Raw genomic sequence first — 23409 nt, 5'->3', positions numbered from 1 at the left:
AATCAGAGTTCCCATTGTTCCACATCTTCACCTGCACTTGATGTTATCTGCTCAGACTTCAACCATTCTAACAGGCAAGCCAGTGCTATCCCATTGTTGCTTCAGTTTGCAACTCCATAATAAAATTTGATGTTGAACATCTTTTCATATGCTTACCTGCCACATCTGTGTATGTTCTTTGGTGAAGTGTTAGGTCATTTGCTAGTTTTAAAATTGTGTTGTTTGTTTGTTTGTTGTTAAACTTTAAGAGTTCTTTATATATTTTGGACCACAGTTCTTTATCCGGTATGTGTTTTGCTAGTATCTTCTCCCAGACCATGACTTATCTTCTCATTCTCTAGGCTTGGCTTCACCATATCTTGGAGGTCATTGTAAAGTGTTGTGTACTCATTGGGCTGAAACTTTCCCAAGGACACACTGGGGGGTCCCTGAGAACAGAGACCTTTACTCTGGGAGCTCCTTGAACTTCTCTACTTTCTCAAACTGGCCAGTCCTCAAGGTCAGGAATCCAATCACATCCATCAGAAGGCCTTCTCACAAAAAGATGCTGTACCGGAAACCCTGGCACTCAGTGCGCAAGAGCCCCGGAGGCCGCCCACCACACAGGACCACAGGACCACTGTCTGCAGAGGTTGGCACAGAGCTGCGCAGGCGCAGAGGGGAGGAGAGCATCCGGAAGGCCCCAGGATGGCATCAACTGCCTGAGTGTGGGCGGTGCCAGCAGGTCAGCCAGCTCAGGAATCATGGGAGGGAGGGAAGGAGAGGCAGCAAGGACTTCACCAGGAAAGGCTGAGGGCTGGAGTGACACTAAGGGACTTGAACTTTCTTCTCTCTCTCTCTCTCTCTCTCTCTCTCTCTCTCTCTCTCTCTCTCTCTCTCTTTCCATTTCCCCTTTGCCTCAAAGAATCAGACAATAAATAAATTCAACCTCAGAGGTTTGTTGGGAAAAGAGAGCAAGATAACACGTGAAGGCACCTGCAGTTGATAAAAATTAGTTGAATAAAAATTTAGTTGCTTAACTGTCAATACATGTTTCCGATCATTCATTGACCCAAATGAATAGTACACTATGTCTCACCCACACTCACAGTTCCACAAGTTTATCACTTTTCCAGTTATCTACCCCTTACCTATTAGATACATCTAGCCACTTACTCCATTCAGTTTATCCATCCAATCTTCATCCATATAAGAAATAAAATGTGTACAAACTTAATTTGTAGGAATCAAATTATATAAGCAATAGTTGCACTCGAGGCTGAAACAACTCTATAGTTCAACTATAATTATTATTTCTAATTTAATTCCCTGGTGCTCAAAGGAAATACTTATGACTTAAGTCCTCTTGCATTTTTGAAGATGTGTTCTGTGGCTTAGAATACAATCTATCAGGTAAATAGTCTATGTGCACTTAGAAAGAATATGTATTCTGCTGTTGTTGAGGGACACATTCTGTAAATGGGAGAAGAAGTTGGTTTACAGTATTGTTCAAAGCAAGTTTATACTTGCAGATTGTCTCCTCATTCCGTCAATTATTTAGACAATGGTAATGAAATATCTGGCCAGAATTGTGGTTTGTCTATCTTTGCAGTTCTATGTTACATACCCTACTGTTAATGGGTAAATAAACATTTAGGATCATTCTATACTCTTGATTAATTGACTCTCCCATAATGAAATGACCTTCTTTAAACATGGTAATATTTGCCTTGAAATCTATCTTGTCTCACATTAATAGAGCCACTTGGCTTTCTTTTGACCAGTATTAATATGGCATATCTTTTTCCATCTTTTTATTCTAATATATTTGTGTCTTAATATTTATAATTTTTTTAAGGCAACACATAGTTGGACTTGCTTTTTTTGACCAATTTTATTATTCTCCTCCTTTTAATCGGGATATTTAGGCCATTTACATTTAATATGGTTATTGAGGGGCTGGGGATGTGGCTCAAGCGGTAGCACGCTCGCCTGGCATGCGTGCGGCCCGGTTTGATCCTCAGCACCACATACAAACAAAGATGTTGTGTCCGCCAATAACTAAAAAATAAATATTAAAAAATTCTCTCTCTTAAAAAAAATAATAATATGGTTATTGATGTAGTTAGATTTAAATCTATCATTTTGATATTTATTTTCTATTTGTGTCACCTGTTTTGGGGGGCTTTTATGTCTTTTACTTGATTGTATGTTTCTTATGTTTCAATTTACCTCTTTTGTTGGCTTATTAGCTATAACTCCACGTTAGTGGTGCTTAGGGTTTATAGTATACAGCTTTAACTCATCACAGTTTATCCAAGTGATATCATGCTTCACACATATTGTAAGAAACAAGTGAATATTTGGGGGTTATGTTTCCCTGCATCTTTGCATGCTTGGTAATCTTTGATTAGTTGCAAAGACTGTTCATTTTACCTTGTTGGGTACTAAATATATTTTTACTTCTGTAATATTTTTGATCTTTGTTTTGTAATGCATTAAATTGCACACAGATTAATCCTTGCACATTTTACTTATAATATTTAGGAGGCAAGCCCAGAACATGACTATTTTTTTCCCCACTAGTGAGGCAAGACCCTTCTGAGTACTCTACCCAATTTCCCCCGATTTGTGAGAATTTCCATTCTAGCTGATGGGAAGAGGCACTATCCCCAGCCCTGTGTGATTGTCACACACTGGTCCCTCTACTTCTGAAAGAGGTTCTTGTCCTCACATGCATGCTCTGATCAGCCAAAAACTCAAGGTGACAGTATCTTGGGTTCTTGATCCTCTGCCCCACAAACCCTGCTGCCTTGGTCTCCTTGGACCTGATTGCCCTCATGCCAGGATGTCTGCCAGGTTCTGCCTAGTTTCCATCTTCCTGCACTGTGGGCTGGAAACTCTCTCCAGGCCATAAGCCCTGGCATTTGTATGGCTTAATTTGTTTATTTTTCCATCTATCAGGAATCAATCTTTTATTGCTCAATGTTCAGGGCCTTAAAAGCCATAAGTTTATTTATTTTGCCAAGTTTTTAATATTATTTCTGATTCTTGTTACTCCATCTCTTTTGGATCTGAAGGTCTTAACCAAAATTATGGAAAAACAGTGAAAATCATTTTAAGTATTTCCTAATCAGTGAAAAGATGAAAAGCCAACTGTTCAGTGTGGTGGAGAAACTGGGTGGCAATGATTTCAATGACATCCTGAAGAAGACATTGAGGAATTAATTGAGGGCATGGGGATACATTAGTACAAAGACATAATTAGTAGCCCATATGCCCGGGAGACATAAAGGCTTTTCTCAGTTAACTCCAACTATAGGTCCTAGAGCTTTCTTTTCCCAGCCCCAGTCTTTGGTTGTAACTCCAAGTACAAGAGGCGTCTCAGTCCTGTTGTCTGTGCCCTAACAATTCACCCAACTATGTAGCAGGCTAAGAGGTTGGGGTCTAGAGTGGAGGCTAGAAAAGGTTAAAAATCTGCTGACCTCATGTCCAAACCCAGGCCCAAGGGACCTAGTTGCCTATAAAATGAAACTGTTATCACATTATTTTTAATTTATTTATTTTGCTGGGGATTGAACCCAGTAGTGTTCTATCACTAAGCTACATCCCCCACACTTTTTCAACTTTGAGACAGGGTTTCTTGAAGTTGCCAACGCTGGCCTTAAACTTGCTCTTGATCTTAGCCAAAAGACCAAGAAGCAATTGGCCTCAAACTTGAGATCTTCCTGCTTCAGCCTCCAGAGTCACTGGGATTACAGCTGTGTGCCACCACACCAAGTCCCAAGTGTCCGTCAGTGCTGCTTCTTGCAGCATTGCTGCCAAACCAGAAGTCTAGCCTTTCCACCAATGGCTCTTGATCCCAGGTGCTGACCCAGTGCTAATATTGTGTCAGGTACTAAGCGGGAAGAAAAATATCAAATATACCTTCCAATGTGGGGAGCTGAGAGACCTAAGCTAGTACACATTTGTAAAACCATGGAAAACAGCCCAAGGGCAATCTCCAGATATTCATTTCCTGTCAATAAATGAGGCCCACTGGGTATGCAGCACAATAAATGAAGAGACCTCACCCACATCCTGGCATTTTGCCATGGAATTTTCCAAACCAGGGATAAAAGCAAGGTCCTAAAAGTTTTGGGAAAGATGGAGCAGGGTAAAGGGGGAGTAGGAAAATGAAGAAAACTTAATCTGCATGCATGATAGCCAGGAATGAGTAGACAATGTCTGAAATCAAGAAAAGCACCATAAGCTGCTATTAGTAATAAATATGAAATTAAATAAAAAGCAAATAGTTTAAAGTAGTTACCTGTGAGAGCAAAAACGAGGAGACAAGAGGTATATAGGGTAGGGACACTGATGTTTTTCCTTATAATTTTTCTAGCACTATATATTTGCTTTACAACAATCATGTGTGATTCCCATGTGTTATTTTTTATTGTAGCAAAATATACATATCATCAAACAGCCTATTAACCACTAGTAAGCACAATTTAGTGGCATTAAGTAATTTTATTTATTGTGCAACTGTCTTGCCACCATCTCTTGAACTTCTCTGTCATCTTCAGCTGAAACTCTACCCACTGAGCAGTCACATCCTACCCCACTTCCCCCTGTCCCTGGTATCTACAATGCTTCTTCATTTCTCTATGACTTTGACTACCCTAGGTACGTCCTATAAGCAGGGTCGTACAAGGTTTATCTTTTTGTGTCAGGCTCATTCCACTTAATATGATGTTTTAAAGTGCCCCCCCCCACCATGTTGTAGCCTGTGTCAGTTTCCTTCATTTATAAAGGCTGAATAACAGTCTATTGTATGTAGAAGTCACATTCTGTTCATCCATTCCTTTGTTGAGGGACAGCTTGACAGGATATTTCCCTCTTCTGGCTGTTGTGCACTCTTTAGCTGTGAGTTTGGCATGCAGAATCTCCTGAGGGTTCACTTTCAATTCTTTCAGGTATATGCCCTAAGGTAAAATTGCTGGATCAGACAGTAATTCTAAGTTTAACTTCTTGAGAAACGGTTCTAATTTTTCCACATCCTGGCCAACACTTGATATTTTGAGAGTTTTTTCCTTTTTTCTTTTGTCTGTTTGCTTATTACCATCCTGGTGTGTGTGAAGCAGCATTTCACAGTGATCTTGATTTGCATTGCCCTTGATTTACATTGCATTTGATGAGAAGCATTAAGCATCTTTTCATGAGCTTATTGACATCTGTATATTTTCTTTGGATAAATGTCTTTCAAGTTTTTTTGTCCATTTTTGAATTGGGTAGTTTGTTACTTTCAATAAAAACCAAGAATTAATGTTAGAAGGCAAGATCTAAATGCCAAAAATTAATTGGGTTTCAGAAAAAGGATCCTGGATGAGACCCTTAGATGGGTTCTCAAGCATGAAACCAGGGTACTACCTTTTTTGTGGGGGTGGGGTAGTGCTGAGGATTGAACCCCCAGCTTCCTGCATACCAAGTAAGGGCTCTACCACAGACTTAAACCCCATGCCTAAGGGAATATTACTCTCTAGTACCACAGTGTTGAAGTTCCAGGCATGTCTGGGCAAAAGAACATTTGTTGTACTCTTATCTCAATGAAATCTATGCTTCCTTTGAAATATCTCCCCACAGTTCTAATTCTTCTCCTGGAAAGTAGGAAAGGTATCTTTCTTTTCTTCTTTTTGGATTTTATTCCTGTGGCTCCTGGGACACGCTCCTGAGAGAGAGAGTGTTTCCCACAAGGAAAATGTTGATTCATTATGGGGAAAACCCATTTTTCCAAGTAAAGCTCCTTATCTGTCTCACACTACCTCCATATACTTATCACCAGGGTGTATATCTAAGCACCATTAAACATCACTCAACATAAATGCTACTGAGTGGCGGATGGGAGTGGCAGCTAAATGGGAGATTAAACCTGCATTAAGGAGCAACTGCCCTGTGATTTTCCATCCAGGACTCAGATATAAGTGCCCATTTTTTTCTTCTTCAGCACCTTCTCTTCTGATGTTCTTCCCAAAGTTTTTTCTTTTCTTCTTCTTCTCCTCCTCCTCCTTCTTCCTTCTTTCTTCTTCTTTCTTCTTCTTCATGGACAGAAGGCCTTTATTTAATTTATTGATGTTGAGGATTAAACCTAGGACCTCACGCATGCCAGGCAAACACTCTGAGCTACAGCCCCAGCCCCAATTTTTGGGTTTTTGTAGGAACTACATCTTAAATTCTTGAGACAGCATAGAATAGAGGATAAGAGAACAGACTTTAGCGCCAGAACAGACTTTAGAGCCAGCTCAGCTTCTTGCTGGTTGGGTTTTCCAGACAAATCCCTTAATCTCTCTGCATCTAAGTTTCCTCAACTATAAAATGGTAAGTCCTTACAATGGTTGCCAGAGTATTAATTTAAATACTTGGCAAGGGTATGCAACAATGCCTTGTAGATAAGAGGACTGGAAGCACAGGTCCATACAAAGGCGTGCAAGTCACTATTCATTGCAGCTTTGTTTGTAACAACCAAATACTGCACACAACCTCAATGTCCATCATTAACGAAGAAATGACCTTTTATCTCATGCTTCTGCATAAGTAAATCTCAAAATAATTATACTCAATGAGAAGAAAACAAAACAAAACAAAAAGGGACATATTCTGTGGTTTGGTTTAAACAAAATGCTAGGAAAATACAAATGAATCTGGAGCGACATAGCAGGTAGTGAGTAGCGCGTGTCTGGGAGGGTCCATGGCAATTGGAAAGATTACAAAGTAATGGCTACGTTGGTTACCTGAATTTCAGGGACGGTTTCCAGGTATACACATGTCAAGGCATATCAAATGGTATTCTTTACATATGTGTGCAGCTTACTTAGGTTAATTATAATTCAACAAATTTTTAAAAATCAAAAATATTTAGTGTCTGGTCATAAGAAAATGGTGTAGAAATCTGGAGCTATTTGAGATGAAGTACCCATGAGAATATTCCCACAGCTGCTAAGGATGCTTTGCTTTCCGCTGAGTAGAGGGATTTCTGAATTTATTGTTTATTGTTAAAAGCAAAATGGAAAAAATATATATATTTATATATATATTTATATATATAGATAGACAGATAGATAGATAGATAGATATATAAAATGATATTTGGCAAAGAGCATACACCCAAGGTTAAACAACAACAGTAGCAAAAGACCAAACATTTAAAACTGACATTGCCGTTCCAAGGCTTGAAACTTACAGGAATTTTCGGAACCTGGAAGACTAGCAGAGGGTAAGCTGGCAACCTGACATCAGTCCACCTACGCTCTCTAGCATGCCCCCCACCCCCTCACACACCGAGAGAGTCGTTAAGGGTCGTCTCTAGGCCTTTAGCACTTAAAATTAAAAACAGAACCAATCTGCAAAACCAGATCCGCCCTTACTTCACAGGAAGCTTGTTTTGTTTTGAGGAAGGCTTGGGATTGTGACCACCCTGACCCAGACTAGCCTTTTTCCCATAGCCACTTAGAAACTACAACTCCCAGAAGACGTCTGGGCAGGCAGGAATGGGGACGCTCGGAGGTGAAGATGCGTCTGATTGGAGGAGTGCGGCTTCAGCCCCACCCACTGCCCAAAGGTCCTCCTCCTGCACGAGCCGCTAGAAGCTAATGTGTGCAAGGAGCAAGGGCTGATCTTGAAGGAATCTCTCCGCGGTGTACTCCAGCCAGGACGAAAGAGGAAGGAAGATTATAAAAGAGCTGCAGGAGGCTTTGCGGAGGAATCGCAGCAAGCATGGGTGACAACGCAACCCTCCAATCCCGGCAAGAAGGAGGCCTGCAGCAACCACACCCACACCTGTGACCTGAACTTGCAAGGGCAGAGTCTGCTTCCACAGTGGCATCTGAACGAGGTTCAAGAGGAAACGGCCACTTAAGAATTGTCCTTGCTCAAGGCAATAATCGTTACTGCATAGAAGAACTTCGACTCCCTTCTTACCAGTTGCAGAAACTTCATAAAAACATTAAACATAATTTTTACGGCAGGCCCTTGGTCAAAAACGTGGACCAATAGCTATTATCTTAAAAGAAATTCACCTGAAATGGTGTGTTTCGGAAAAGTTTGACAGTTTCTCAAAAGTTTAAATGTTGAATTACCAGCTGACCTAAAAGCTGCACTCTTTGGTATATACTCAGGAGAAACTGAAAATGTATGCCTATGGAAAAACTTGTACACAATTGTTCGTGGCAGCATTATTTGATAGCTCCAAAGTGGAAACAACCCACAAGTCCATCCATTGAGAATGGACAAACAAAACTGTCATGAAAAGGACTAAAGTACTGATACATGCTACAACATGAATAAACTTAGAAGACATTGTTCAGTGAAAGAAACCAGACAAAAAGACCACACAGTGAGTGCAGGATTCATTTAATCATTCATTTTCTATCTCTATATATAGAGAAAATACATGTGTGGTTTCCAGGGAAGAGAAGGGGAATGGGAGTCACTGCTAACAAGGAACAGGGCTGCTTTTGGGATGAGGAAATTATTCTGGAATTAGGTGGCAGTGATATTTGCACAACCATGAAAATATATTAAAACCCCATTAGGTCACCCAATTTAAAGTGAATTTTATGAGGATTGTATCTCAATAAAGCTGTTATATAAATGTAACTGTTTTGGGCAATGGCCAGTGGTATCGATTTTTGTTTCCATTTTTCTATTTTTACCCAGATCTCTCCCTCTAATGGGCAGCGATTACATTGCCAACTGAAACTCTGGAATCAGATTTTACAGAATTCAAGTCCAAGCTTCTCTGGGATGAATGGGATAATCTTGGGCAAGGCACAAAATTATCCTAAAGCCATTTGTTTCCTCATGTGAAATTAGGGTAATTATATTGCTTACCTCATAGATTAGTGAGAGTTCAATAAGAGAATGTTATAAAATGTTTCACTTAGAGCCTAGAACTTTAGTGAGTACTAAAGAAATACTAGCTGCTATTTCTGTCACAAGGAATAGAGAGCAGAGAAAGGGGCATACACCTGTAGATCCCATGTCCAGGAGAGGCTGGGGTGGGATGATTCCTGGAGCCCAGGAGTTTGAGGCCAGCCTTAGAAACTTAGACTCTTGTCTCTTAAAAAGCAAACAAAAGAATACAAAGCAGTAAAAGAATACGAACAATAATTCCAGATAGCACTTACGTATCACTGTTTTAAGTGCTTTAAATATTTTAACACACTTAATACTTTAAGATGGAGTAGATGAGCACTTGAGGTCTGAACATTTTGTAGGAATTTAGGAGCCCATAAGGAACACAGATAAAGCCATCATCTCAGCCTTCATGAATTGGCCCTGGAAGAAAAGGAAGGTGGGTCCTGGAGAATTCCAGTGGGTGGCAAAAAGTGAGGCCTTGAAGGTGGAAGGGCAGTTGTATGGGTAAAGAGGTAGAAATATTGAAATGTGTTGAGTCTGGATGATGAGCATTGGGTATCTGGTATTATTTTCTGGACTTGTCTGCTCGTCTCAGAAATAATTACTAACAAAAATTTTAAAATTTTAACCACTGTTTTGGAGAAATAATTGTCTTTCCCACTGATGTTGACCCTCCTATGTATCCATATAAGAAACATTTATTGATCCATAGAATGAGTAAATGGACAGTTTATTCTTTCTACAACAAACCTTTAATATATTTGCCTTTTACTTACTACGTCTTCAAGATTTTTTTCTCTATATTTACCCGTCACCATTGCATACTATTCCATAGAAGGAATGTTCCATGATTTCTCTCTCCATTCCCCAAAGATCCCCCCAAGTTTTCCTACTACAAGGCATGCTTGCAATACTATACCTTTGTGATGCTGTGCATGAGTATCTTTGCACAAGCCTTTTCAAGCACTGTGTGTTATTCTCAAGTAAATGCCTGACAGCAGAATGACTGGGTCATAAAGCCGTTTTATTTTTTTCAAAAGTATATGTACTTGTGGGCTCCGCACCCAGGTTTTTCCTGGCTCCTGGGCGGGGAGAGCGGGTCCCTATCTGCCGGCGCTCCGCGCAGGCCCAGAAGGCGCGACGCAGCCTTCCGGGTTAGAAGATTAGGTGCGAGGGCGCCGCGACCTACTATCCTCCGGGCACGCGCTCTGGCCCCGCCTCGCGGCCCCTTTCATTGAGGAACCCCTTAGCGATCACGTGAAAGAGGCATGCCGCTCCCGTGACGTCATTCCGCTGGAGCCAATGGGAGTCTCTGTTTATGTAGGGGCTCAGGACTTTCCACGCCCCGCTCCGCGCGCCCTAAGAGCGAGCGGCGGCGCGGCTGCAGCGCGGCAGGGAGCGCTGCGCTGGGTTCCTTTTGCAGCTGCGACTCCGCCAGCTCCCCTCGCAGTCACGGGGGCGTCGTGCGGCTCCTTCGGGGACCGAAGCCGCCGGCCATAGCGGGCACCTGGATCCGCGTCCCGCCTCAGCGCCCGGAGGACATGCAGGAGAGAGAATGAGCCAGAGGGACACGCTGGTGCATCTGTTTGCTGGGGGGTACGGTCCAGACGGGGCGTGCAGCCGGGGGCCGAGGGGCTGGGAGCGAGGGTGAGGGCCGGGGACGCTCCAGCCCGAGAGCGGGGCGAGAGGCGAGGCCCGGGCGGGGAGGCCCGGGATGGAGCCCGGGCGGTGCTCGGGCTTCGGAGCGGCTGAGGCGGGGGCCAGGTCCGCAGGCCTGCGCGGCCGAGGCCGACGCGGATCCCGGATCCGGATCCCAGGATCAGACCGGGCCCCGCGGCCTGGGGATGTCCGGGATGTGGCGCCGGTGGGGGCCCAGCCCCGGACCTTGCGGGGGTTGCAGTGCCCAGGGGTACCGGGCGGGCAATGCGGAGGCCGAAGACAAAATGGGCGCCGGGGCCGCCTTGGCCTCGGCCCGGCGGGGCGCGGGCTGAGCCTCCGCACGTCGCGCACGCCCCGCCTCGGACCTCGGGCGGCGGTTTCCGGGCCCCGTCAAGCGGGGGCGGCGCTCGGGGCCGCCGGAGGGGCTGGGGCCGCCGAGGCGCTGGCGTTCTCTCGCGCCGTGGTAGCTGTGGGTTATTCCTAAGTTCTAGGAAATTTCCTTTAGAGTTGAGGGATGTCATGCAAACCGGCGGTGCCCTTGAAGTCAGGTCCCCCCGCCACCCCTGGGCAGACCGTCCTCTTGCACAAACTCGCTATTTTTCTGCTGCTCAAAGGAGAAAGTGGGGTAGAGAGAGGTCAAATAAAGAGGACGGTAGTTACTGTGGGTGTGCACAAGATGAGCACTACCTGGTTGCCAGCCCGGGAGCTACAGCCATTTTGCTTGGTTTCCCGTTAGATATGTTCCTTACAAATTATTTGGAGAATTATAGACATTTTTGTTTTGTTTTGATTATTTTGGGTCCCGGGAGTTGAATCTGGGGGCGCTGTACCATTGAACTACACCCCAGCACCCCCCTCCCCTTTTATATTGAGACAGGTCTTATTGAATTGTTGAGGCTGGCCTTAAACTTGGGATCCTCCTGCCTCATCTTCCCAAGTCGCTAGGATCATAGGTGTGCCCCACGCGCTGTCAATTATAGCAATTTTAAGTGCTACTTTTATCTGTAGGATTAATTTTATAAAAATCGTTACGGGTGAATTGTGTTAAGACACTTTTTCACTTATGTAACCATGTAAAACATCATATCTTTGAAGACTATCATTTGTTTCCTGATCAACCACTTTAAGAATATTAAATACGGGGTTCTATTTATGTTGTCTTGCTTCGAGTTGGACATGTGGACTCTATTTACAATGATGGCAGTACTTTCTTAGTTGGAACACATTCATCCAACAAATATTTATTGTACTTCATTTATGGGCCAGTCACTATTCTGTCATAAAAACATTTTCTATTAATTTGTGAGATCCAGTTTGTTTTCCATATTTTTGAAATGTTTTATTGCCCCGTAAATCTTTTTATTTATTTTTTAATCCAGTTGTATTATATGTGTTCTTTAACAGTAAAGATGTCTTGTCTTGTCATGCAAGTAATTTTTTGTCATGTAATTAGATGTGATTGTGACACCTGAAAGTTAAGAGATCACAGACCCAATTCTGGCCACTTTTTTTTCCCCTCCCTAATTTGGGTAAAAAATGGACAAACTTTTTGATTTTCATTTCTTCATCTGTAAAATGATATTGTGCTATTTGATATCTAAGACCTTTCTCTAACTTCTAACATTTCTGTTTCTCTACATTGAGGATTCATATATCAAATATTGTTGTTGTGTTGTTTTTAATATTTTTTTTAGTTGTAGGTGGACACAATAACCTTTATTTTATTTTTATGTGGTGCCAAGGATCCAACCCAGTGCCTCACACGTGCTAGGCAAGGGCTCTAATGCTGAGCCACAACCCCAGCCCTCAAGTGTGGTTAAAAATAGAGCACACATATTTTAAATAAATATTAGCATTATTGCACTAATTTCCCAGTTTGGATTAGGATCTTCCAAATACTTATATCTCAGTATTTTTCCATATTTTGAAGGGACTGATTCAGATAGCCTTCTTTTTTTTGTAGTTGTAGATGGACAGAATGCCTTTATTTTATTTATTATGTGGTGCTGGGGCTTGAACCTGGTGCCTCACAGGTTGTAGGCAAGCACTCTGCCACTGAGCCACAACCCCAGCCGTGATCCTTCCTTTTTTTATGCTACTATATCTCTAAAATGTACTTTTAAATCGGGACATTTGAAGCAGATCAGCACTGGACCTTGGGTCAGGGTGACACACTCACATGCATAACTCGTGCTTTCTTTAAGACACCCTTTGGTCTCATTATGCTTTTGCCAGAGTTAATATTCAGAGTTTGTAAGATCCTTGGTTAGGTAATTGAGTTACAGAAGCATATCATGGCAGCCTGCAAAAAATGGTCTAAATACAATTTGATTTTAGCTGTACCTCTAATGTCATTATATATCTGTATATAAAGAGGTAACATGAAATATATTTTTAAATACTTTGTGTGTTCTGTCAGCTGCATATGTTTATCAGAGGCCATTCACTCCCCCCCCCCCACACACACACACACACTATTTGAGGGAGATTGTCTCAAATGGGAGTGATAAACCTTCAGACTTCCAAGTGGATGATTTTTTTCTGTGTAGCTTTTATGACTATGAGAGAACGTAATACATGTAGTTAGTACTATTGCAGATTATCTATTAAACTGCTTATTTTAGTATCAGAATTCTTTTACTTATTAAACACTTAATTTAATAAGAAACTCCTGTTATGATTTTTGTTAAATTAATTTCATCTACTTCTTTGTATGTTCAAGGCAGAATTAGGATACTTTAAAGTATAGTTTTTATAGATTATTTCCACTATACTTTGTTCATACTTTTTTTTCCCCTCCATTCCCATTTTCTCAATTTTTACTACTTTTCCTTTTCCTGTGTCTTAGTCCATTTGAGTTGTTGTAATACAGTACTGTAAGTCAGGTCATTTATAAGCAGCAAACATTTCTCATAGTTCTAGAGCCTAGATTAAGGTATGATTCTTATGTCTGGTGAGGGTTTTCTTTCTTACCGACTGTACTTTCTTACTGTGTCCTCATAGTGGAAGGGCCTAGCTAGCTCTCTTCTTTTATAGGGCACTGATCCCAACCTAATCACCTCCCAAGGGCCTAGCCCATCCTGAACTATTACCTTAATGGGTAGGATTTGAATATGAATTTTGAGGAGACACAAACTTTCAGATATCCCTTTTTTTCCTTTTAAAAATATTCTTTCATTCTTACCAATAGATTAGAAAACTTGGGGGGAAGTGCTTATCCTGATATAGAATGTTCTCAAAGAAGCTATTTCCTATAAATGGATTAGTGTAGCGCAGCAGTGTAGGCCAGGGGCTCCTGAGAATTCTCAAGACCCTTTTGGTGGTCTGATAGGTTAAAACTATTTTCATTCAAATACTGGCTGGGGCTGGGCTCAGTGGTATTTTGGTATTTTTAAATCGTTGTAGGTAGACACAATAACCTTTATTTTATGTGCCCCTTGCACATATTAGGCAATGGGTTCGAACCTCAGCCCTGTATAAAAATAAGGTAAAAAGTAAAATACTAAGGCCTTGTTTGCCTTTCACAAATGTGTTGAAGTTTGCACTGGTGGTGTAACAGCTATGCTGTGTGAGGGCAGCAGCACGTGACTGAACTAGTAGTCATTGTCTTCTTCATCTTGGAGCAGTTGAAATTAAAAAACACAACTGAAAGGCCAGTTTGTGTTCTTGAGGGGGTAATAATTATTAATTTTATTAACTCTTGACCCTGGTGTTCACATCTTTATTTAACATTCACTGTGTCACAGTGGGAAATGGGCCTAAAGCCTATTCCTGCATTCCAAAGTGTGGTTCAGTAGTTGTCTTCAGTTGCAAGCTGAATTAACCTCTTTTTTTCCTAGAGGAAACAGACTTACTTAAAAGAACTATTGAGGGGCTGGGGATGTGACTCAAGCGGTAATGCGCTCGCCTGGCATGCGTGCGGCCTGGGTTTGATCCTCAGCACCACATATAAACAGAGATGTTGTGTCCGCCGAGAACTAAAAAATAAATATTAAAAAAAAAAAAGAACTATTGAGAGACTGTTTTGACTTGACCCTTTTGGCAGATATTTTCTCAAAAAAGGAAGTGTTTTAAAGAAAAACACTCATATTATTTGTTGTCAATGATTAAACTAGTTTTTAAAACTAGTTTTTAAGTAAAAATTAGATTTTTTAAAATCTTGAGTTGACCCACCATCTCCAGTGTGACAGCTTCCTAATGCCTAAGGATATTTCTGATGAGATAACAATGTCAATATCAATAATATCAATTAAGAAAGTGTAAATAATATTATATTGATAAAATGTATCAACATATGGAGACCTGCTTAATCCACTTAACCAGTATTTTTCAAATGACCAATATATGTTACAGTGGAGTCATGAATAAGTAAAAGATCGATTTGTGGTATTAGATAGACCAATGGATTTTAATATTGCTGTGGAAAATTGACATTTTCCTTTGTAGTTCGGATTCTACATTACAGCTAGCCTCTAAAAACCTGCCAGTTGTCCCATTTTGATGTAGTATTGAAGAATAAACAATTATCCAAAAAGGAGGGTCACCTTGTCAAGTAAATAGTGTTATTCAATGCTGTGAGGGAAATAGTGGCAACAAAAAGTGGGACAGTGGGAGTTCACGCAGGTTGAAGTAAGGAAGTGTTTGAATCATACAGAAGTTGCCATTTGAGCAGAGACCTGGAGGGGAGGGAATAAGTTGTGCAGAGGGCTGGGAAAGACCTAAGGCATGAGCACCGTAATGAGAGTAATAGAGTCTTAGGCCATTAGAAAACTTTTGGCTTTTTCTACTGAAGTAGAAGGAGACATCGCAAGACCTAAAGGCTGGCCCTGGCTACTGTGTTAGAAGAGCCAACACCTGGAGCGAGGGCAGAAGTACGGAGATGATTAGCTTTCAGTAATCCAGATGAGAGATAATGGAGGTTTTTGGAGGTACTAGACATTGTGCTTGAATTCTTAAATTTTGAAAGCAGAGTTAAAATTTGTGACTTATTGTACATAAAGTTTTAAGGGAAAGAAGATGCAAGAAAAATTTACACGTTCTTAGTTAAGGCACTTGGAAGAATGGAATTGCTGTCAACCAAGATGGGTATAATTGCAGAGGGAACAAACAAGGTTGGGAAAAGGAGAGATTGATTACCTTTAGATGTGGTAAATTTGAGAAGTAGCAAGGTCAAGAAGGCAATTGCTTAGGTGGATGTATTTAGTGTGAAGGCCAGGAAAAAGATCTGAACCTGAGATACATTAAGTAATCATTAGAACATGATGGCGGCATCAGCTTGGATGATGTCATTAAGGGAATGAGTATAGAAGATTTCAGAGGATTAACCTCTGGGGACTCCAGTAAAAGAAGTTCGGAGAGGAGGAACCAATAAAGTAGAAGAGGTGACCAAGAAAATGTGGAGTTTTGAAGTCCAGATGAAGCATGCTTTCAGTGTTTAGGAAGGTGTGAGTGATGAACTTTCAAATGCCACTGTCATTTCAGGTGATGTCTGAGAACTCTTAGTATTGAATTTGACAATTGGGCACCTTTGGTGATTTTGATTAGCTGTTTCCATGGCAAGTCTGATTGAAGTGAGAGAAATTGGAGACAAAGTAGACAATCGAGATTTTCTGCAGTGGAGAGCAAAGAAGCAAGCAGTAGTTACAGAGGAGGTTTATTTTCACTAATTCTACCACATTCCCTTAGTGGGTTTTGTTTCTGTAGTGGATTTTTTAGTCCTCAGTCTGATGGTGTTTTGTCCTGAGTGAAGGCTGTATGATAAGGTTTCCTTCTGTGCTTCCAATTTTATCAGTGATGGTAACTACTAATACAGTCTTTGATATTAGGTCTTGATTTTGCTCTAGCAGTCAAAATAGGAATAGCCTGTTAATTTTTTCTGCATCAGAAATACTGCATGTACCTTTTTAAATAGCCTTTTATTTTCAGCAATTCATGTTAATTTGTCAAATGATAGAAAATGTCCTTCGCCATTTCAAAAATTAGTATTTTCTTGCTGAAACACAAATACTTAAGGGAAAATGCTTTTAGTAAGACTTCCTTAATTTTTATAGGATTTTAGAGACAGACCACATGTTACAAGATCTAAAACTCCTTAAGTTTGGCTAACATTTTAATGAAATCTTTAATGTTATTCCATAGTTTGATAAATGCCTTAGCTAGTAAATTGTAATGGAGTATTAAAAGTCCTTTAAAGACAAAGAGAAGCTGCATCCAGTAGTTCAGTGGTTTGGGGCTGTCCAGCAGATAGGATTTTATGTCTGCACACTTAATTTAGGGATTCCTGACTTTTGACATCATGGTTGAAATTGACATTGCTTGTTATTTTGTGTTTAGTGAACGGTTCTCTTGCCTGTCTCCCCTCCCCCAGCCGCTGCCCCCTGTGCTGCAGTCACTTGTGTGGGAGAACTCTTTGAGGCCTCCATATTTTTATTTGTTATGAGATCTATTTGCATAAGGTCTCCCAGGCTCCACTTTCCTACTGGGGATCGAATCTGTGGTTCTCTTCTCTGAGTTACATCCTAGATCTTTTTGATTTTTATTTTGAGACAGGGTCTTGCTGCTTGCACTTGCCATCCTCCTGCCTCAATACAGATATGTCACACTGCACCCTGCCGCACAAGGTTACTTGGGTTTATGTTTTGTTTGTTTGTTACCAGGGGTTGAACTCAGGCGCACTCATTCACTGAACCACAATTCCAGCCCTATTTTGTATTTTATTTGGAGACAGAGTCTCACTGAGTTGCTTAGTGCCTCAACAGCAGGACTGGCTTTGAACTTGAGATCCTCTTGCCTCAGCCTCCCAAGCCGCTGGAATTATAGGTATGTGCTACCTTGCCCAGCCCACACAAGGTTTTTTATGTTTTTTTTTTTTAAAAACCATTTCTTGGTTACACTGTGTTTAGTTTAAACAAAAAAACACCCTAAGTTCTAGGGTGTACGTGGCTACTACTTTTATATAATTTTTTTTAAGTTGTTGATGGACCTTGATTTTATTTATTTATATGCGGTGCTGAGAGTGGAATCCAGTGCCTCCCACATGCCAGGCAAGTGCACTACTGCTCAGCCCCAGCCCCTTGGTTACCTCTTTACTCAAGAGGGGCTGAAAGTATTTAAGAAACTAGGCTGCTGGCATGCCTTGATCTCCATTTTATACAATCAGCAATAAGTAGATGAAACACTTGTAAATTCCTACAGAACTAACTACACTCCCAAAACTTTGGTTTAATTAGCTCTACGTAAGCTGAAAGTGTATCTATTTTCCAATAATTTACTGAAGTGACATGATTATTTCATGGCACAATTTGGCAACATGAAAGTCTTAATAGTTCTAAAATATCTTATAAATGTTTAGTGATAATCATGTTAAACAGTTCTTTAATAATCTGTGGAATCAGTACGTAGTGCTAGCCTGGAGGAAAGCAAGACCAGTTAAAACACGAGAAATGATGAGGGCTGCTTTGTGGCACTTGAAGTGGGGGTGGTGAGAATGGTGAGATGGGCAGAGAACACGTGGCCAGCACAGCTTCAGGCTGGCGAAACTTGGGAGGCTGCTGTGTGCATTGCTGCTCCCACTGGAGACTGTTGGTGATTTTAGGGTTTTTTTGGCCAGTCTTCTTTATTGCAGTTTTTTCCCCTTGATTCTGGATTCCTTTTCAGCCTCACTATGTTCTAAGTAGTTCTAACTTGTTTTTTAAAAAATGTTATTGATTATGTGTGAAGAGTTTGCTTATTGTAAACAACATAAAATATTTAAATTAGTATTCATTGTTATGAAACTTTCTTTTGTCGAAGTGAATAAAACTAATGTTAAATACTATGGGGTTTTTTTGATACAGAATGTTTTTCTATTTTTATTTCTATTTTTTATTTTTTGCAGTGCTGGAGTTTGAGCCTAGGACCTACCTGTACATGTAGGCAAGTGCCATACTACTGAGCTACATCCTCAGCGCCCCTCCCCCCCACCTTTTAAAAATATTTTTTTAGTTGTCAATGGATCTTTATTTATTTATATATGTTGCTGATAGTTTAACCCTGGGCCTCACACATGCTAGGCAAATGCTCTACCACTGAGTCATGACTCCAGTCCCCCTCAGCTCTTTTTAATTTTATTCTGAGACAGGGTCTCTTAGTCCCTGACTGGCCTCCAATTTATAATCTCCTGTGTTAGCCTCCCACATAGCTGAGAGTAGAGGCATCACCACCACACCGGTTCCAGTCTTTGCCATTACATATTACTTGCTTGGCTTAGAGTAATTGTCCTGTCCTCATCTAATAGATTCATTTAAATAAAAAATATATATTTAATATTTTAGTGGTGTTCTTGTTCATTTAAATGTAAAGTTGAGAATGCATTGTCCTTGCCTTTCAGTTAAGTAGCACGCTGATTTAATCTTTTGCACTAAATTGATCACCCCATAAAAATACCTCTTATAGTTGACACAGTATGTGTGATAAATAACAATACAGGACAGTTTTTTCCCTGCCCTTCCTAATCAGTAAGATGCCAGGGTGGAAATGGTGAGAAGTGATCCAGATTCTAGATTGTGTTCTGGATCAAACATTATTTACATACTTACTGTACGCAACACTTTTTCTTAAAATTTCATGTGAGCTTTCATTGAGTCCCAGAAACATCAATCAACTACATATTTTCCAGTTTAAACTGTGGTGATTTTAAAAGTGGATAGTTATAATTTTGATAAAAATGTATTTAAAAATATACGTATGCATGGAGGTAAGCTGACCAAAGATAATAAAAACTATATTCCCCAGTGTCCCATCCCACTTCTGCTTCCTAGTAGAAATATCTTTATAACTCCTAACCTGTTTTGGAGTTTTCTTTCATGCATCTAAATATGCTCTATTCCCCCCCCCCCCCTTTCTTTTTTTGTTTTCTAGTACTAGGGATTTAACTCAGGTACACTTTACCATTGAACTACAGCCCCAGCCCTCTTTATTTATTTTATTTTATTTTTAACATTTATTTTTTAGGTGTAGATGGACCCAACACAATGCCTTTATTTTTATGTGGTGCTGAGAATTGAACCCGGGTCCCGCCCATGCTAGGCAAGTACTCTACCACTAAGCCACAATCCCAGCCCCTCTCTTTATTTTTTTGAGACAGGATCTTACTTGGTGAGGCTGGCCTCCTGCCTTAGCCTCCAGAGACTCTGGGATTACAAACATGTGCCACCACCTGGCTCTATTACTTTTTTTTTTTCCTAATTTATTTGTAACCCATCAACTTTCTATTCTGGTAGATAAGGATTTTCTTAAGTTATATTGCACTACTGACATTTCCCCCTTCTTTCCACCTTTGAATATATAGCTAGTTAAAATGTGATCTGTTTTTTTTTTTTTTGTTGTTGTTGTTGTTAATTGAAGTCGGTGCTTATTTTAGTTTTGACAGTGCAAATACAACTTACTCTAGAGCTAAATTATGTTCTGTTGACTTTTTCTTTCTTGAGTAACTTCCTTCCCCACCTTTGGAGGTAGTTTCACCTATTTAAAACATTTGCTTAAATGTGTAAGTATTCATTCTCGAATATTTATTTTCATGTGGTTATATGTTAGTTTATCTTCATGAAGATCTTCGTCGTTCTGAAATATGATATCCCAGGACCATTAGTATTGGCTGTTTGTGATCCTAGCATTTCACTTCCTTTTGTGGGCACTTTCTCTTGAGCCTGGGTTATTTTTTCTTGCGCCCAATTATGTCCTCTTTTTTAGTTTATTCTCTTAATTTGTTCTTTTAATTAGCTGTATAAGAAAAGGGCACAAGGTAGGCAATTGCTAGAATATATCTTTGTCTGCAGGTATATGCTAAATTGCCAAGGTTGGCCTTGAACTTGCTGTTCTCTTGCCACAGCCTCCCGAGTCCTTGGAGTTGGAAGTGTGCACTGCTGCACCTGGCTCAGTGGTTCGGCTTAGCGTGGAGACTTTTGCATTCAATATACTTCTTAATCCTGAGCTTGGAAATTCTTGTGTTCCTGTGTTTTTCAGAGAATTAGGCTTCTGCCCTGGAATATAGTTTTACCCATCAGGTGTGTGTGTGTCTGTCTGTTCCATGTCTGTCTCCCGACCCCACCTTGGCCCCTGCCCATATACCTCTCCCTTTCCTCCTCTCCATTCTGTAAAGGAAATGTACACCTAGGCATCCTGCCTTTGTTGTGCAGCTTGTCAGCCTATTCTCTGTTAGTTCTTTGCTTTATCTCTATCTGCAGTATGTGGTTCCCTTGATCTGGGATTTTGAGTGGCAAAACTGTTTGTTGCTTTTTGACATTTCCCTCTGCAAGCCTTTCTCTTTACTAAGGCCCTTTCCATTGGCCTCACTGAAATCCTGTGTCTGCCGATTTTTTTCTGGCATTCTCTGATGTGGGGGCATATTTCTTTAGAAGTTGAGATTTTCAACATGGAAGAGAGATAAATCAAGGAGGTTAATCCTGTTTTCAAAAATAGGAATTTTAAATGACTAGTGAAGTAATTGTTTTGTTTTCTACATCAATTCTGATGATTTTGTTTTATATAATAATTACTTTAAAATAGCATGAGAAATACCAGAATGCCACCCCTAAACTGCACATGGATTGCATTTTATAATGTGGAACTGCTTCAGGACAACCCAAGTGTTGCCGTATACCCACTTATACCACACCGATCTCTATACAGTTAAGATCCTCATTATGTGTCTTTTATTTGTAGATGTAAATATTAAGTTTATTAAATGTTTCACATACTAAAAAAAATTCAGCCGGGGCGCAGTGGGACATGCCTCTAATCCCAGAGGCTCGGGAGGCTGAGATTGGAGGATCTCAAGTTCAAAGCCAGCCTCAGCAAAAGCGAGGCTCTAAGCAACTCAGTGAGACCCTGTCTCTAAATAAAATGTAAAATAAATAGGGGATGTGGCTCAGTGGCTGAGGGCCCCTGAGTTCAATCCCTGGAACCCCTCCCACCAAAAAAAATATATGTATATATATTCAGCTCCAGGTAGTTCATATGTTAGCAATTCCTATTAGTTTGTTCACAGAGTTTGGGATTTCTTTTTTAGATTCATCATACTACTATTTAAGTGCAATGAAATCCACCCTTTAGATGTACAGTTCATTGAATTTCAGCAAATCTATAAAGTCCTAAAGCCACTAATAAAAATGTAGAACATGCCAAGAATTACCTCATTCTTTCTGCAGTCAGTTCCTCCCTCCTCCCCCACCCTGTGGTAACCTCAGATCTCATTTTGTTCCTATAGTTTTGCCTTTTCAAGAATGTCAGAAAATTAAAGCCTTTTTTCAATTTACATGATTCTTTTGAGATCCATCCAGGTTGTTGCTTTTGTAGATTAGTATTCCATTGCGTAGATGTACCACAATTTATTTGTCCTTCACCAGTTGATGGGCATTTTTTAGCTGTTAAAAGTAAATCTGCTATAAACATTCATGGTCAGGTCTTGGTGTAGAAGTAATCTTCATTTCTTCTAGGTCAGTCCCTAGGAGTGAGATTACAGAGTTGTGTGGCAGTTGTATGTTTTAACTCTGTAGAAAACTTGTTGCGTTTTCTAAAATGGGTGTATCATTTTGCTTTCCCACCTGCAGTGTGCAAGATTTCTAGTTGCTCTTTATAAGCACTTGGTATTGTGAGTTTTTTTAATGTTAGCCATCATGGTTTCATAGCTGTTTATGGATTTGCTTTGCTTTTCCCAGATGACAGCTCTCTTTACTTACTTTCATGTGTATCGTTGGTAAAATGTTAAATCTTTTTCTATTGAGTTATTATCCAGTTATTCATGTTTCTGAATACAAGCACTTTATCAGGTATATGATTTTATGATTTGCAAATAATTTTTCTTTTCATCTTTAGCTTGTCTTTTCATTTTGGTGAAGTCCAAATTTGATTTTTTTTTTTTTAATGATTCGTTTATGCTTTTTTGGTAATTAAGAAAGCTGTTTCTTACCCAAACTGAAAAGATTTTTTCTTCCAAGAGTGTTAATAGTTCCATGTTTTTACATTTAATTCTCTGATTCATTTTGAATTAATTTTTAGATATGGTGTGAAGTGTAAGGTCAAGTTTTATGTTATGAATCCATGTCCTCTAATGTTAGTAGTTTTGTTGTGTAAAGTTTTCACTCTTAGATCAACAGTATACAGTTGGTTTCTATTTTCTTGGTGATGTGTACTGTTACATCATTCTTTATCTCATTTAATGCATTTTTATTTTAAATTTTATTTGTAGTGCTATTGCCGCCATGCCTGCTTTCCTGTTACACTGCATATCTTATAGGTTTAGATGGGTATTTAGTTCTGGGGGTGGGTTTGTTTAGTGTATTCCTTGCTGCTTCCTTCAGTGCCCTCATGGAGGTCCATGGTAACCTCTGGCTCTCAACGTTTTGTTTGACTGCAGTGAGAACTGTGCTGAGTCACCATCCTCTGTGGTTAGAAAGCAGTTCTCAGCGCTTCACTGGGTAGCTAGTATGATATGTTAAAAGAAAAATGTTAAAGAAAAATATGCTCCAGTCTTGTCTTTAAAAGGAATATTTAAATGGCTTACCAGTCTTTTTAACATGTTTAATAATTTCTTAAGAGCTTTTATTTTGTTTTTTTGACCATCAGTCTTTTTAAAGTGGATTTTTTTTAGCTGAGTGTATGTATCTTCCATAGATTTCCACATTTTAACCTAACACATACTGATTGTGAAACTTGCCTGATGGTTTTTGTAGGTGAAATATTTCTGAGTATTTCACTGTAGGAAGAAACACGTATACTTATCCATCAGTGACTTATTTCTTGAGTTTTAAATTCAAGAAAACCATTTCTTTAGTTTTAAAAAAGACATTTGAAAGATAGGATATACTTCAAATAATGGTCTTGGTTTCAAGAGAACTA

At 40.0% G+C, this 23409-nt stretch overlaps 1 protein-coding gene across 1 annotated transcript in view; it reads left to right on the top strand.

Moving 5' to 3' along the window:
* The first annotated feature begins 10219 nt into the window (after positions 1–10219).
* Slc25a36 (solute carrier family 25 member 36) overlaps positions 10220–23409 on the top strand; it is a 32297-nt gene continuing 19107 nt past the window's right edge. The window contains exon 1 of the mRNA XM_027933809.2: positions 10220–10470. Coding sequence (XP_027789610.1) covers positions 10430–10470 — 41 coding nt within the window. The 5' untranslated portion in view covers positions 10220–10429. The remainder of the gene's footprint in view (positions 10471–23409) is intronic.

This window comes from Marmota flaviventris, chromosome 8 (genome assembly GCF_047511675.1).
Source record: "Marmota flaviventris isolate mMarFla1 chromosome 8, mMarFla1.hap1, whole genome shotgun sequence".
NCBI lineage: Eukaryota > Metazoa > Chordata > Mammalia > Rodentia > Sciuridae > Marmota > Marmota flaviventris.
This window is presented reverse-complemented; position numbering and strand designations above follow the sequence as displayed.